The sequence below is a fragment of the Lissotriton helveticus genome, chromosome 3_1 (genome assembly GCF_964261635.1).
Source record: "Lissotriton helveticus chromosome 3_1, aLisHel1.1, whole genome shotgun sequence".
Taxonomy (NCBI): Eukaryota; Metazoa; Chordata; class Amphibia; order Caudata; family Salamandridae; genus Lissotriton; species Lissotriton helveticus.
This window is the reverse complement of record NC_136061.1, coordinates 1,538,123,221-1,538,140,209: the sequence shown is the minus strand read 5'-3', so window position 1 is coordinate 1,538,140,209 and position 16,989 is coordinate 1,538,123,221. Positions and strand designations below refer to the sequence as shown.

Below are 16,989 nucleotides of genomic sequence, written 5' to 3'. Positions count from 1 at the left end.
CGATCGTTGACATCTACAAGGCGGTCACATGGTTATCCTTGCATACTTTTGCTAAACATTAATGTCTCGCAGGGTTAGATACCTTGCCTGGGTTGTGTTTTATGACTTTCTTGGGTAATCTGCTCTACTGAATCCATCCTAATGAATGGGTTGCTTTAAGACTCATTCATAAGGTGTGAAATATGCAGGAAAAAGGATTTATCTGAAAACAAAATGCCTAGCTTGGATAATATTTCCTGTGACCACTGTATTTTCCCACAGATTCTTCACAACCTCACTCATGACGAATTAGAGGCACGATTAATACGATTTCAAAGTATGCAAACATATCATATTCGTGTTGTTAATGCTTTCCCAGTTCCTCTCTACATGCCTTGATGGGGCATGAAAAAAGACTTGGTGGGCGAGTCTCAACTTTGTCCATATGGTGCCACAAGAATATGCTAAAAAGTGTTTGCTGGCAAAAATTGGTTCATATTTTGTCTGGCATTTGAGGATATTCAAAAGACGAGGAATCTGCTGGAACACCCCAGATTAAACAGATATTGAATGTAATTAAGTTTTTCTACACAGCTGTGTACTGAGCAAATATTTCTTGAAAATTTAGAATAGAATCTCCGTGTTAAAGTAGGAACTGCTCCACTAGGGTATCCACCTCTGGCAGCAGCAGTTTAACTGCCTTAGGAGGTTTACTTTCAAGTTGACTCTGGTGAAAACCCGTACTGCACTTTGTTTGATTCTCGTGCAATATCCTGCGGTGACTTGAATAATGTTTACATTCTGTAAATTGTACTATAGACCGACGAGATTTGCTGTTGAGTTAGTTAGTCTTTTCTGCCTATGCTCGCTGCCACTTAAGTTGATGTGCGTTGTCTGACAAGAACCCTGATCATTTTTTAGATGATTCCTTTTTAAATGTTTTAAGTTTTTAGGTCTCACCTAAGCCAGCACATGCCCTGCTCTGGCAAGACTTTTAGTAAGTGGGCTTTAAAAAGCCAACCACAGCTTTCTGTGAGGCCTAGAGTGTGCGTTTACAGTCGCGGCTACGAGCACAGGTGCCATCTGGCTATCCTGTCTCGTCATGGCTCATCGCTCGCGGGCACCCTTTCAGCGCGCGCACATCGCACACCACTCACCAGGCGTAGCGCGAGGCGCGCTCGCTTGTTTTTTTAATTTATTTTTCCGTTTCTTGTAGGCATTTTATTTTTAACAATAGCTTCAACCTTTCTTTGGTTCAGCGGAGCTCGCACGCCCTCCTATTTACGCATGTACTTACATTATAGCGTGGCCTCATCCCTGGTAAGTTGTTTTGCCCAGGTGTTTATTAAACGTCATTTAAGACATATTTTGGGACATTCATCTCTGCAATTCCCCATAAATGCTCCCATTCCACCTCGTGCTTGTCCGGTCTCAGGGAAGGGTCGCATAAGGTAGGCGTGTATTTTTCTTTGTTATGCCTTACTGTTGGTGTTTTGCTTTAGCTGGGGCAATATTAGGGCCACGGTGCGCGTTGCCCTTTCCAGTCTACGTGCTGAGTTTTAATGGGAACGCTTTAAAGCCAGGTGTGCCGTGCCAGGATCCTGCTCTTTGTGGTGGTGAATGACGGCCTCTGCATGCCCCGGTCACGTGCATCTGGAAGTGAAGCCCGGCACTGAAGGCTTTCTATAGAGACCTACATTTCATGAGAGGAGATCTTGTTACTATAGAAACTCCTTGAAAAACAGGGACCGCTTGCTTTAGCGCTGGCTTGGGGAGCGCAATTACAGATGTATTGATACACAGAAAGAACGCTAAAAATGCTGCCACTTGGAGGTGGAATCCGAAGTAAAAGCAAAACTACAGGGCTCTAAGTGTTTAATCTGTCAAAAGCTCCTCACACCACCGATAGGCGAGCATGAAATAAGAGTGCTCCGTTAATTACTATTTATTTTCCTGCTTTGTTTTCTCTGGAGACAGTGAGACACCTGATTTGGGAGAAGGCTAGGTTTCTTTTATAACAGCACCAAATAAGATTAGCAAATGCTGTAGAAAGAATACAACTGAAGAAGCATCTCCATTTCCAGCACATTATGCTGTCATCTTATCCCATTTGTTCCCAAACTGTGCGCCGCGGCGCCCTGGTGCGCCGTTATCAGGAGCCAGGGGCGACGCGCACGATGTGGGAAAAGAAGTGTAAAAGTCGCACTAAGCATGTCACTTTCTTTCGCCCCCGCCTCCGTGTTGAATAGGCTGCCCTGCCCCTAATTAAGCACTTTGACTCTGGGCATTCACCCATCACTGCAGGTGTGAGTATCGGTCAGCGCCTAGACTCCGGGGGTCACACCATCACTGTGCTCGTGGGACAGGCAGCAGTTCTGGGACATTAGCCAGCTCTTTACATCTCGGAGCCCTCCGATGAGAGTCCGCAGCACGGGTGCCTCGTGCAGGAGGCTTTGCGCGCTTTTAAGGTGGCATTGATTAGTGTGGGGGGGTCAGAAGTGAGTTACCCGCACATATGGGTAGAGAAAGCCCTTGGTGCATGTAAAACATATCTCTTCCTTCTCGGTTTGCCCAGTGGCACACTTTTCATCACTACCCTCTCATTAGCACCCCCTCCCCCTTCTGTCGGTGACTCATTCTTATCAGTGCGATTCATGTCATGGCGGTCCCACAGACATCTGCCAAGCCACCCACTCACCGACATAACCGTTCACCTACCACCCCCTTCCAAATGATCCATGAATCCACCCGTCGACTCAGTCTCTCCATCCACCCACTAACACTTCTCTCTTGCTGTCTCGACTTTTTCACTCCTGTGCCACTTCACCTGCTGCACGATTGGCAACTGCAGTTTAGGGTGATTAATCCTGTCATAGCTACCCCCCCAAACCTCATGAAAAGGCAGCCACTGCTCTTGTTATCTTAATACCCCACGACCGAGGGGCGGAAATTCTACAGACCTCTACGAAGTGCCCAGCACGTGGAGAGCCACTAAAGAGGAAATACCCTTGGATCACGGTTTAAGGCAAGTTCCAGCACTCGCTGTATCACATGTATACTTAATAAACGTGAACTTTCAAAACAAAATTGTATTACGATTTGTTAATATGCACCAACATGTAACATTAACAGATCTAACAAAAACATTTACTATATTTAACTACACTATACGGCTTACAACTCCTTTTGCACTACCACCAATATCAAACACCAACAGTCATCTAACAAAACACCTACAGCACCAACACACAAACACCACCAACTGAACAAACGCCGCGCACAGGCTTCATTTGTAACAAGCGAAGGCCCATTTTCTTTCTTTCTTTTCCCACCCGCCCACCGGTAAAAAAATGGTGGGGAGCCACGGCCAACTGCCAATTAGGTCAAGGGAGCCACGGGTTAAAAAAGTTTGGGAACCACTGTCTTATCCAACTGCAAATTGGAGCAAATCCATTTTCAAGTTTCCATTTTAAGTTGGCATCTTTTTCGGTCTCTTTTACTCTCTTTAACTTCCTGTGACTCTTGCTCTCTCACTCTGCTCTACTTTTTGTCGTGCTCTGTGACTGCTTTTCTAACACTTTGGTATAACTTTTCAACGTAGTGTACAGCAGCCACAATGCTCTACAGCATAGTTTAAAAACATAGGTAAAGCCAATAGTTCTGGCTAAACACAATGTCCCAAAGGCGAGACCTATTGGCTATGCCAATGCTTGTTCCTTGTAGCAATTTGAATCCGCATTGTGGTGTAGTTATACTGTATTCTGTTCCTTGTCCTTCCTGGTTCCTAAGAAGAACCTTCTGTAGAGCATCTTGTGATGACTTGGAAAAACAATTTGCTGTGTGGCTAATTACATTGTTAATGCATATCTATATATTGTGCTAACATTTTAGGGTTTATGATGCCTTCTAATCTGCTTTTTGCTACAGTTCAGTAGTTTAAATTTCCTGCACTTCGGTTAGTTTTATTACTGTGTTGCACAGTCTGCATTTTTCCAGATTTTACCTTATTTAGGTTGCTCTTACATTTGTTTTCCAATGTTCAACCTGTTTTGATTATCGAAGGAAAATGTTTACTTCTATGGCACATATTCATATTTCCCTCTAAGCAGGATTTCTATTGCTACTAAGTAGTGAGTGGGTCAGAGCTCCATCAACTCTTACTATTACAGGTGATAAATTTGCATTCTAGATCACAACTTGCAGTCCAAGAAAAGAAGTGAAGACATTTGTGTAAATCAAGCAAAAAATGTATATTTATACAGTAGTTGGTTTTCCCAATGGAGTGTCTGCACTCTGTTCGGCTTCTCAAGACTGTGCTTACTGAGCTGAATATTTAAAACTTGAATTTATCAGTCTCTGTAGGGCGAAATAATTAATCAGAGATGAAAGGTGTGAACATGTGACCTGCAGGTTTCATATAGATCCTTCTATCAGACACACATCTATCTTATGAAGCAGAGCTGCGGTGACTGCACATGATTTGTTAAATGAACGGACCCAAAGACTTACAAATGTACATAATTCACCAAGTCAACACAAGTATGTAAATGGCAGCAAACATGCATCTCGCAAGTAATGAATTTTCTCAGTGGTTTGCCAGGTCTGTTATAGAAATACTAGGCTGAGACAGGTTTTTGTCAAGCCTTCTTTTGATATGGGATCTGTTAACTGGTGAATTATTTCAAAGCTGCCTCTTCGATATTGATGAATGAGTGTGGTCTCCAAAGTGAACCAAATCTTCATTGGTCCCATAGGGAGAATAGACTGCAGAGGGGGATGGTTAGCTCACTGCAACCAGTCCCATTGGGGTCCCTGCTCTCCAGATTTAGACTAAATCGGGGAACAACCTAACAAGTGCAGCATATATATTAGCTTCCTCATTTTTATTTAAGATAATGTTTTAAGATCAAACAATTGCTGCTCATGTTTTTTAATCAACAGTCAGGAGCTCTCGCATAGCAGAGTAAAATAGCTGGTACACCTTCTGGAAATGCATAATCTGTCCCTGGCCTTTACTGAACTTCTGCAACTTAATATTCGAAAAATGATTGAGTCAGACACCAGCCATAGATATGAATCATTTTTCTATGCAGCTGGTTGATCTTGTTGATGTGTTGAGGTGAGCAAACTGAAAAACAGGATTTTAGGGGTTTCAATTAGATTGTTCAAAATGAGGGCATGCTTTCCTCTGACCTTCCCTGTTTTTCCTTAATGTAGGCCGACACTACTGTTGCAGCAGTTTCATGCCATGTGCTAAGATAGTTACAGAGGATGGGAGGTCATGTACCTAAGAGGACTATATCATTTACCCATTAACACATTTTCAGCTCTTACCATATTTCTATTTTTTCTGTTTTCATCAGATTCCCGAGTACTGTCGTGCACTGGAGGAGAATGAGATTTCAGATCACTGTTTCGACTTGATCTTTGCCTTTGATGAGATTGTGGCCCTAGGGTACCGTGAGAATGTCAACCTTGCTCAGATTCGAACCTTCACAGAAATGGATTCTCACGAGGAGAAGGTTTTCAGAGCTGTTCGGGAGGTGAGTGGGCAGCATTTCATGCACTTTGGGTTTCAAGTTTTAATATCAACTAGGTTTTCAATGTTTAACATTAAAACCAGAATTTTCGGAGTCAGATGTAATATGGAGAGTAGTGGCCCGTAATTTTTTTATATGCACTTTACTGAAACTATAGAAGCATAGGTGATATAGATTTTCATCAGTTATACATAGAAAGAGTAAAAGGAGCATGTCTCTCACAAGATTTATTGTTGAGATGTTTGTACAAGGGTTTTGGTATTATTTGAGATACTGGAGATACAGCGGTTGTAACTTTCTTCCTTCTTTTGCCTTTCAGACTCAAGAGCGTGAGGCCAAGGCCGAAATGCGAAGGAAAGCCAAAGAATTGCAGCAGGCCCGCCGGGATGCTGAAAGACAGGGAAAGAAAGCTCCCAACTTTGGCGGTTTTGGCAACTTAGCGGTCTCCAGTGGCACAGCAACGGCTATGATCACAGAGACCATCATTGAGACTGAGAAACCCAAGGTGTCACAGACTCCAGCAAGGTAGTCCCAGGGTGTGCTATACAGATGCCAGCGAGCTTGGGGCTATGTCGAGGAGACCCCAACTAAGTATCCATTAGTTGTCTTGGAGTGCCCCATCTTGGTATCTTCAGGGCGGCCCAAGGAGACCCAGCTATCTTGATTATCTTTGACCAAAGATAGCTGATTCTTACCTGCCAACAAGGTTCAAGATAAGTAATCCTACACCATTTCACCATCAAGGAAAGTGACGCCATGACTTCACTATAAGAAATCTAGAAAGAGCAGAAGGATCTTTTGAACCCTGAAATCAAGCTTGCACCAAGACAGTGGTATGGAGGACCATACTACTATGACCTCTTTATTCAGAGAGTCTACCAAAATTAATTTATGTATAAATATTAATGGTGCAGGCTGGTTACCAAGGCATGAAATTTCCTATCGCTGTTGAACTAGGGAAGTGAGATACAGAGTCTCAGTGAATAGCATTTATTGCAAATATAACTTGAAGATGACAGATTGCACGATTTAGGACAAATAATTATGTCATCTGAAATGAGTTTTAGATTTTAATATATGGGGAGTGCAAAATGATGCTGAAAGTGCATCACTGAGCACAAACTTCCCTATTTAGTGGACAGGAAACACAACTTTCCATGAAGGGGGTGGGGGGGGGCGTAGGCTAAACCATGCAAGTGACAAAATATAGGGTAAAAAAAAGGACGGAATGGGAACAACCTAGGCTGAGAATGACAAGTCTTGAATAAGCATATTAGAAGCGAATTCCTTCTATAAACGAGGGCCCAAATGCACTTGGACCAGAGTACCTGCCCTTCAGCAAGCTTTACATGCAAGTGTCACAATCCCTCTTGTGGTGTTGGTTATTGGCACCCTTGCTGCAGTAGTCCTCTATTGGTAACTCATGTAAGCAGTTTAGAAAATAGTAATAGCTATTTCTTGGCAACAAGACACTAATCTATATCTTGCTCAGTTCCCGCTCTTGATTGGTTTTTTTTTTTACTTCGTGACTCCAAAGTCCGAGTCTACTTTCAAAACTAATTTCATGTATCTAAGCCAACTGCCAAGCATACCAAAAGAAATTTTCAAAATCTTAATCCTCTTCAAGTGTGACAATTTCTGCAGAATGCTGTCGCTTAAAATTAAAGATGTTACTCATGGCATGGCCAGGGAACCCTATATGCACTGGCTTTGAACCACGCCAATGCCTTTTATAGATAATAGAATTTTTAACGGGGGATATTCGGGGAATGTTTTACCTACCTCTGACCGGAAATGTTTTCCTACGAGCTTCCAAGATGAGCCTCTTTTGTATCAGGTGAAGAACCAGTATGTTGTATTCTTGGTTATATGAAGAAAAAAGGATAAGTTGAGATTAGTGTTTGTAGCAAGCATTATCTGCACTCGCCTGCTGCTGAATTCTCTTTAGCAGCACCCTACATCCACATACATTTTAAGTGATGAAAGCTTTTTTTTTCTTTTAATAATGTCTGTTTCAATACATGCAAAAATTAAGTGCTATATTACAAACTTTGTTTTTTTTTATTTGGTCTCAAAATCTTTACATGACCTCAGGCAACACAGGTTTCATGAGTAAAACTTGACCTCCCCTTGAATTTGTACAAGCAGCCTGATACAGTGTCAGACTGGAATGTAAGGCAGATTATTGAGTTTTGCAACTATTACTTGCATATTACTGGTTTGTGGCAGTGCCTTCGTAAAATAAGGTTTTACTTGTGAGATTCAGGTTGGCTGAGTTCATGTAATGAATGTGGGTTCAAATTAAGAATAAGAAATGAATTTGAAATTAGCACTTGTAATATCTTTTTTGATTGAAGTTGACATGATTGAACCAAAAGTGTGCCCCCCACAATTGTAGTTTGTTTTGTCTTTGGGCAGTCTGAGAGAGGCATATGGTTGATCCAAACTATTGTATGAATGTGCCTTATTTGGCGTTGGGTGGAAGTGGCCAGTAAACCACTATCCTTTATCCAGGATGTGAAACCCCACTTTGATCTTGACTATACTTAACCACCAGAATATGTTTTTGTGGAAAGGCTGTTCTGTAGCTACCAGGTTCATAATGCAGTATTTTTCTAAGGAAACTTCCCCAAGGCTTCCCTCTGTTGTGTGCTATTGCAGTTTCTTCTCTTGTCCTTGTGTATAAAAAATGAACTTGTTAGCTTAGAATTCCTACACCTGTACAGTGCTGTTCTGTATGAGGAAATTCTTCACTATTACTGCCTGTGATGTACATGTTGTGTGTAAGGAAAGCTGGCACTGATGCTGCCTGTGTTGTAACTTGGTTAAGGACAGTTCACACTGCTGCCCTTGATGTCTGTGCTCCATTTGTGAACGAAACTGGTTCTGCTGCCTTTGTTGTTGTATGTATACTTGTGACGTGTTTTCCTTTTAACTTTTGTGAGTTAAATTGAGCACTTAAGATATCCGTTTGATATCTTTCAGCCTGCCGCATTTGTTGTTGGGAGCCATGAAGCTAAACTCCATTTTACTGAAGTCCCTGAAGTATTTTGAAATGACCTGAAAATTGCAGTGCATTCTGTGACATTAACTTCTCCTACACATCAATGCGCAAACACTGCTACACGACTAATATTAGCTTGTGCCGGCACCCAGAAACATCCAAGTCTCTATTTTTGAGTGAAGCACACTCTTGTCTTTGCCACAGAATAGAAAAGCACCAGTTTAGGGATGTTGCAATCTCTGTGGATTTTATGAATGTTGATAAGGCTTTTTTTCACCGCAAAACTTCTGTTCTGATACAGTAAGGGAAATGTTTACCCCCAAGTTCTTACCTACTCGAGAACATCAGTGATTGTATGTTTATATGGTATTTCCAGTATTCTCTCATTCTTTAAACACCTGTAGTTTGTAGTGAAACCCTAAATGTGCTTTTTCCATTGCTTTCTAAGGCCTTCGGGATCCAGCAAAGCACTAAAGCTTGGGGCCAAAGGGAAAGAGGTGGATAACTTTGTGGACAAACTGAAGTCTGAAGGTGAAACAATCATGACCTCTACCACCGGCAAGCGTACAACGGAGGCAGCTAAGGTGCTGGCACCACCTGTCAACATGGAGAGGTTGGTATAGAGGCTGGAGTAAGGCGTGTGCCTTCTTGGTGTGAAGCAGGTGTATGTTATTTTCTTCTTTCTGTTCCCCTAAATCTATTTCATTATTAAAAATACTGTTAGTTATTGCAGGTTGAGCAGAAATCTCATCCTTGTCTGAAGGATCTGCTTTTTTCTACTTCTCAGTAGGTACTGCGGTGTATTAGTCATAGGGGAGCTCACATGAGCCAACCTAGCAATTTATTATGATAATGGCTGAAAATATAGTGACTTATTTAAGCTCATGTTGTCCTTGAAACTTTTGCTAACTGCCCATAATGTAATACACCAAGTTTAAACAAGCATTCACATTGAACTCATATATAAAATATCTAGTAAGTCCCCAAAATATAACTGTCATGATTCAATCTTCAAAGGAATATGAAGAAAACTCGCATGAGAGAAATAAGTTGTTCAAAAAGAGAATGCAACTCAATGAGCACAGTGGCAAAAATTAGCGTCAAGTTCAAATACCCCAAGTGAAAAACAATAGCCAGGTAATAGTTTGTGGGAACAATGTGTGTGGTATTGGTATTAGACAGCCATATACAGTATTTGCCTATAGAAAATATAGTAACACTGAGGAAGATTAGCATAGGTTTATTTCAAGCAATGGTCTATCTGAAGATGTGGATGGTGTTTGGACCCTGTGAGTATATTATTGTCTCATCAGGACTGGGGATTACCTGGGGAATGGTTAGCTTGCGAAGAAGTGGAAAACTAGGGAAGAGGCCCTGTGTGGATTGCATCAATCCCACAAGAAATTGTGTCACATAGTAAAATTATACTAAGATGTAGGAAAGTGCCCTTTTTTGCATGGTTACCCTCAAGCTTTTTGCCAGATACATGTTGCCAACTAGTGTGCCCTGGGTCCTTGCCAATCAGGTTCCCAGGGCCTGTGTTCTTTCCCAAAACGGTGCCCTTGTCTCCACAATTAGCACACCTCTGCGCCACAATGTAAGTCTCTTGTAAATTGTTCCCCTGGTACCAAGGGCCTTGAGACCAGAGAGGGCCTCTGAAGGTTGCAGCATGTATTATCCCACCTCAGAGACCCCTCACCAGAACACCCACACACTGCCATTTCAGGCTGCGTGTCTTGGTACAGACTAAACTGAAGAGTTGATGTGGCACCCATCCCTGGGTACCATGCCTACCACCCCTATCTGTGGCATGGCTAAGTCACACCTCTAGCAGATCTTGCTGTCCTAAAGGCAGGGTGCACCATACCACTGGTGAGGGAATAGTTGCATGAGCAGTATGGCCCTACAGTGTCTTTGCCGTTCACAGACGTAAGCGCAGTGAAGCCATTTTGAGTCTAGTGGCTGGGAGTTTGTCATTACGAACTCCACAGCGCCATAATGGCTCCACTGAAAACTGGGACGTTTTGTACCAAACTTCTCAGCGCATTAAGCCCACACTGATGCCATTGCTGGATTTAATGTAAAATGCACTTAGAGGGCATCTTAGATGCCCCCTGAAAAATGGCCAGCCCTGTTTTGGTTCCTGACTGGCTACCAGCCATTTGCCATCACCAGGCAGGTTTCTGGACCCCAGGGTAGAGACCTCTCTGCTCTCTCAGTCCTAACTTGAAACAAAGAACATCCTGGGCAGAGGTGTCATGCCTCCACGCCTAGAATGGGCTGGGTCCACGAAGGGGAAGCTTCAAAGGCTTGCTATCTTTGTTAGCTACCCCCAGCCTCTGCTGCTATCAGCAGCTGGCTCCCACTGGTTCTGACCCTCACTTTGGGCAGGAGAATCGACGGGAAAACCTAGTGAAAAAGGGAGGTGTGCCCACCTTTGCCAATCCCACCCCTCAAGTGGGGGAAGTCAAGTGAAGCACACATCTGTGCCCACCATCTTAAAGATTGGGAACACCCCCCCCCTCCCCCAATCAGGACGAGGTATATGCCCCCAGCGCGTGACATTTGAGTCGGTGTAGGGAAGGGACCTGATGGTCCCAACTGCATTCCCCTGTAACAACCCTAAATCTAGTATTTAGGGGCACCCCTGAACCTTGCTCATTAGATTCGACAAGAAGGACCGAAGAGCCATGCTGCAGAGAAGAGGACAACATCTGCTTTAGCCCCAGCCCTACGGGCCTGACCCCTGCTTCGTAACCCCTGCAAGCTGAAACCGGCGCGTCCTGCGGCCAGCAGCCTGCTAGAACCCCGGGGACCTTCCGTGCCTGCAAGGAAAGACTGATCTCCCGTGGACATCGGATTTGTCCAACCACCAACTCCATCCCAGACACCGGATCCGGACGGAACTGCATGCCTGCACCACTCTGCAACCAATGCCCTTGGTCCGAGTGGCCCAACACCAAAGCGAGGTCCCCCCGGCGATGCTGACCTAGATCCAATGTTGGTAGAGCTCCGATCTTTACTGTGATGCCTGCATCTTGAAGGGTCCCCCTGACCGCGACCAGATCTGAAGAAAACCCGACACGAAAGGACACCCTTGCAGCTGCAGCCCCCTGGCCTTGGGGTGCCCGACCGAGGGGGTCTCCATGTCCAGCAGTACTCCAACTTCGCCTTCCTGTCGTGGGTTCCTCCTCCAAGCATTCTGTGCCGAGCCTGCAGCATTTCTTCACAACCAACATCCTCCATTGCTTTGCATTGGAAGTCTGATGCCTACTTTGCACCCTGCTGCCCGAGTGCTACTGGAGGTGCACTTTTGGTGACTACTTGTGCCCCCCTTTTTGCCTACCTTTGATCACTGGGCCCTGACTCAGAAACCGCAGGTACCTACCTGTGACTGGTGCTCTTCGTAGTACCCCCTGTCCCCACAGCACCACATCGGGCCCTACCTCTGCACCCGGCCTCCCCTGTGCTGCTGAGGGTGCACTCTTTACCTACCTGACCTGTGTAAGTACTACCAGCCTGAGACTGAACTACAAAACTGAGTACTTACCTGTAAGTGACTAACCTTGTTTATAGGTCTTGCCTGGCGACGCAGCTCATGCATTGCTCGCCTTGGCTAGATCTATTGTCGCATTTTGGGCGGAAGGGAGACAGGAGATGTGCACGCGTACGGACAGGGGATGTACACTCCATATGTGTGCACATCTCCTGTCCCCGCGTAGGGCTGGCGTTTCAACACAGCACGCGCATGGCACGCTTTCACTTTCCCTCCCTCCGTTGGCTCCAGATCATATCGGAAGCTCCCAGGGACCCTACACGGCATCAGCATTCCTGGAGGAGTTCAAAGACAAAAGCCCACAGCAGAAGACCAAGGTTTAGCACATTAACTTCCTCTGTTTCGTAAGTTGTTGTGGTGCAACCACTCTCCACATCCACTGCCAAGGATGTCTATTAGACGCAAAAATTACAAAGGTTTGAGAGGTGCACTCAGTAATATGATTAGCAAGAAAAAGTTCATGAAATGTATAGATCTTCTGTTCCTTTTTTATTGGTTTCTTTATTTCTTTCTTTATAAAATACAGAGGCACAGCCAACGCGTTTCATTCCCTTTCGTGCCTTGGGAATTTCGTCAGGGCAAAAGTTTCACCGTCTCAGTCCCATAATTCAAGGTAAAAGCTGCGTGTTAACCGCAGGCGCAGATGAAATGTATTCTCAAATACCCGACTGTCCAGTACCTTCATGTAGGGTAGTATTCCAGAAGGAAATCCAAATACGTTCCTCCGTGTATGGGGAATAATAATGCTCACAGACAGAGCGTACGATAGTTCTTGCCCCCCGAGGGGCGGTGGTATGTCCTATGCGCCAACAGTTCCTTCAGATGGGTATAAACTCGATGCCGGGTAGCGTCTGTTTAAATTACCAAGGGCAGTGTGAGGCACTGCCGTAATACCTCTGATAGGGTTTACGGCACCGTCTGCTCCTCCGTCCGTGTTCGGGGAAATCGTTTTCCCCGAACACAGACGGAGGAGCAGACGGTGCCGTAAACCCTATCAGAGGTATTACGGCAGTGCCTCACACTGCCCTTGGTAATTTAAACAGACGCTACCCGGCATCGAGTTTATACCCATCTGAAGGAACTGTTGGCGCATAGGACATACCACCGCCCCTCGGGGGGCAAGAACTATCGTACGCTCTGTCTGCGAGCATTATTATTCCCCATACACGGAGGAACGTATTTGGATTTCCGTCTGGAATACTACCCTACATGAAGGTACTGGACAGTCTGGTATTTGATAATACATTTCATCTGCGCCTACGGTGAACACGCAGCTTTTCCCTTGAATTATGGGACTGAGACGGTGAAACTTTTGCCCTGACGAAATTCCCAAGGCACGAAAGGGAATGAAACGCGTTGGCTGTGCCTCTGTATTTTATAAAGAAAGAAATAAAGAAACCAATAAAGAAGGAACAGAAGATCTATACATTTCATGAACTTTTTCTTGCTAATCATATTACTGACTGCACCTCTCAAACTTTTGTAATTCCTGGAGGAGTTACATGGTCTCCTTTAAAACTCGGTAAACACTCTTTCTTTCTTTTCACCGTTTTGGTCCATTGGCACTCATTCTTCATGTCACAATTTATTTATCTCCACGTAACTAAAACAAATGTGGGCTTTATCTCCCTGGGGCTCCAATTAAAATGTGTAGTGGCATACAATTACGGATTATGTGTAGATATGTGTGATATGTCTGTCCTCGGGGACTGTTACAGCTCAATGAAAGTATGTTGCAGGCAGTGTTGCCAGATTTTTACCCACCAACTCTACATGTGGTTAACCCCTCTTCCCCCCCCCCCCACCACCACTCTGTCGTTGCTTGCACATGGACCTGTCCCCTTCCCATGTCTTTTTATTGGTGCTTACTCCGTAGTGAAGACCAGTGGGGTAGCACTGTGGGGCTGTGTGCGAGGAGAACTTTGTTCACAGCCGAAATGCCAGTGCACACACATGATTTGAGCAGAGAAGAGTGCAAATAAGTGGAGAATGTTGCTCAAATGCTGTGAAGCATGCATGCATGTATTAAATTGTGTGTGCAGGAGTAAACGGGTGTTTCATGGACAAAGTGTGCTCTCTCAACAAGTGCCTGTCGCCGGACCACGATGAAGCCAACTGTATGGCTTGTTCACGGTTTAGTTCGAAGAAGACGATTCGGCTTCGGCGCGTGGCGCGCATGGAGGCCCGGCAGTCGGCCCCGGCACCGGTGGACATCTTCGACAGCGAGGAAGCAGACGAACATGAAGTTCAGCTGCAGATTTCACCTCCAGCGGAGGAGATCGACAACGACTATCAGGTGGATGTCGAAGGCCTACACGTAGAAGAAGTCGTCGATGAGGTAGGAGACGACAATTAGGCCTATGGGGCCATGGAAGATAGCTCAGAGGAAGAGCTATGCCCCGTTCGAACACTTACAAAGGCTCAGGTCGAGGGATCGCTACTCGGCCTTACCCAAGACCTTCTACCAGGATCCACGGCCCCGCCTCCAGGCCCGGCTACGGACACTTCGGTGGAGCCGCCATTGTCAAACGAAACCGAAAGTGAAACCTTTGGTATCGACACAACCGAAAGTGGTTGAAACGCCATGGAAACCGAAGACGTCTGCTCCCCTGTTGACACCCTCGTCTTCCGAGGTGTCGGGACAACCCAGGCCGAAGAAAGCTGTCGACCCGGTGAAGTCGGGCAAGAGCGTCCAGCCAAAGTTGACCAAGGGCGTAGAGCAGAAGTCCAAGGAGGGCGTCGAGCCAGAGTCAAGCAAGGGCGTTGAGCCGAAGTTCAAGACGGGCGCCGAGCCAGAGCCAAGCAAAGGCGTCGAGCCGAAGTCCAAGAACGAAGACCAGCAAGGGCGTCGAGCCGAAGACTGGGGCCCCAAAAACGGTTACCCAGGATGCCGTCCCGATGAAGCCTCGGCCGGAACAGCCCAAGTCATCGACGCTCGAGTCTTCACACGTTGGTGGACCGAGATCATCTGTCGTGTCGACGAAGCCGTCCGCTTCCTTTACGAAGCAGGTCTCGGACTCCCTGAAACGTATCAGGGACAAGGTTCGGCGGAAGACCCCAAGACACCTTCCGCACCGAAGCAGTCAGTCCCCACGTCACAGTCCTCGACGCCAATCCTCTTCACGTTGCTGCCGAAGGTGGCACCGAAGGCATTCGCGCCACGGTCGGTGCCCGTAGCGAACTTGCAGGGTTCTGCGGGGTCGAAGCCTCCTCACCCGGCTGGGGGCCAGAAGCATCGACCACCATTGGTGGAGGAGCAGTCGGAGCGTTTCATCGATGCCGACACCGGGAAGCTTACGCTTTACAAACGGAAAATTACGGCGACGACGCCTTTGGAGTCATACACAATTCCTCTAAAGCGCAAAAAGCCTGCTTCGGATTCACCGGTCTGGGTAGAACCACTGGCTCCTCGGACTCAAAGAGTTGCCACACCCTCACCAACTTATTCGGATGTTGAGGATGCTGGGGATGAGGACGAGGAATACAACTTTCCTGCCAACACAGATCCTGATGAACAACAGGACTCATGGGTGGAGGCAGGAGACTGAGGGGATCAGCAACCCGCCCTTGACCCTCAGGTCTACAACGTCAAGACCTCTCCCACAGAGGATTCTGCGGCATTCAATGCCTTGATCGAGAGGGCGGTAAAAAACCACGACGTTGAGCTGCATGCTGACCCTGTGGAGGTGGACTTCCTCTTTGACACTTTTTCAACAGCTGAAAAGACTGTGAAGACTCTCCCGATGCTAAAGGGGGTCCTGAAACATGCTGCGGACATCTTTAAGGAACCCACGCGGTCAAGGGTGGTCAACCCTAGAATTGAAAAAAAAAAATAACGACCGGCACCTGGCGATCCAACCTACATCAAGGGCCAGTTGCCATTGGACTCCCTGGTCGTTTCTAATGCCTGCAAAAGGGCGAATTCGCAGACCACTGGTGAAGCTCCTCCCCCGGACAAAGAATCCAAAGTGCTGGAGGCATCAGGGAAAAGAGTAGCAACTCAGGCGGCCAATATCTGGCGTATCTCTAACACGCAGGCACTCTTGGCTCGGTATGACAGGGCGCACTACGACACACTAGAGACCCTGTTGCAACATCTCCCAGACCAATATAAAGAGGCAGCGGAGATGCTAATACAGGAAGGGAAGCTCATCTCCAACGCTTCAATTAAGTGTGCACTAGACGTTGCCGACACTGCAGCCAGGGCAATTAACACCAGTGTGATGTTGAGATGTCCGGCATAGCTCAGAATCTCCGGGTTTAAGCCTGAGATCCAAACTACCATCCTCAACCAGCCGGTAAACCCTGACAGATTATTTGGTCCTGAGGTGGATACCACCTTGGAAAAAATAAAGAAGGATACCGAGACGTCCATGGGAGCTCTCCAGTCCCAACAGTTTAGGGGGAGCACTTTTCGTCGCTCAAGCAATTGAGGTGTTTCCAGAGGCCAGATGTCCCAGCAAACACAATTCAATAAAGGTGGGGCGCAATCCTCTTACCCCAAGCAAAGTAGAGGAGGTTATCGGGGCAACAACGCCAAGGGCAGAGGCCGGGGCAACAACAACTCCCGTTCCTCCGCCTCCAACAAACAGTGACGTCCTGTCACTGCCCCCCGACCCTTCCACACCTGTCGGAGGGAGACTCCAGCAGTTCCTGCCAGTCTGGAAATCCATCACCACAGACAGGTGGGTCAGGAAACTTATCCAGTTTGGTTATTGTTTGGAGCTCACATCCACTCCACCCAACAAACCACCAAAACACCGTCCTATGTCCACAGAGCATTTGCACTTATTGCAGCAGGAAGTTCTTGTCATGCTGCAAAAAGGCACTATAGAGCTCGTGCCAGTGGAGGAAGAAGGCACAGAAGTGTACTCCCTGTACTTTTTAATCCCGAAGAAGGACGGGTCCCT

General features: G+C 46.1%; 1 protein-coding gene across 1 annotated transcript in view; it reads left to right on the top strand.

Moving 5' to 3' along the window:
* The window catches only part of ARCN1 (archain 1 coat protein complex I subunit delta), a 137,449-nt gene that overhangs the window by 45,312 nt on the left and 75,148 nt on the right, over positions 1–16,989 (top strand). The window contains exons 3-5 of the mRNA XM_078682233.1: positions 5,343–5,522; positions 5,839–6,044; positions 8,972–9,136. Coding sequence (XP_078538359.1) covers positions 5,343–5,522; positions 5,839–6,044; positions 8,972–9,136 — 551 coding nt within the window. The remainder of the gene's footprint in view (positions 1–5,342; positions 5,523–5,838; positions 6,045–8,971; positions 9,137–16,989) is intronic.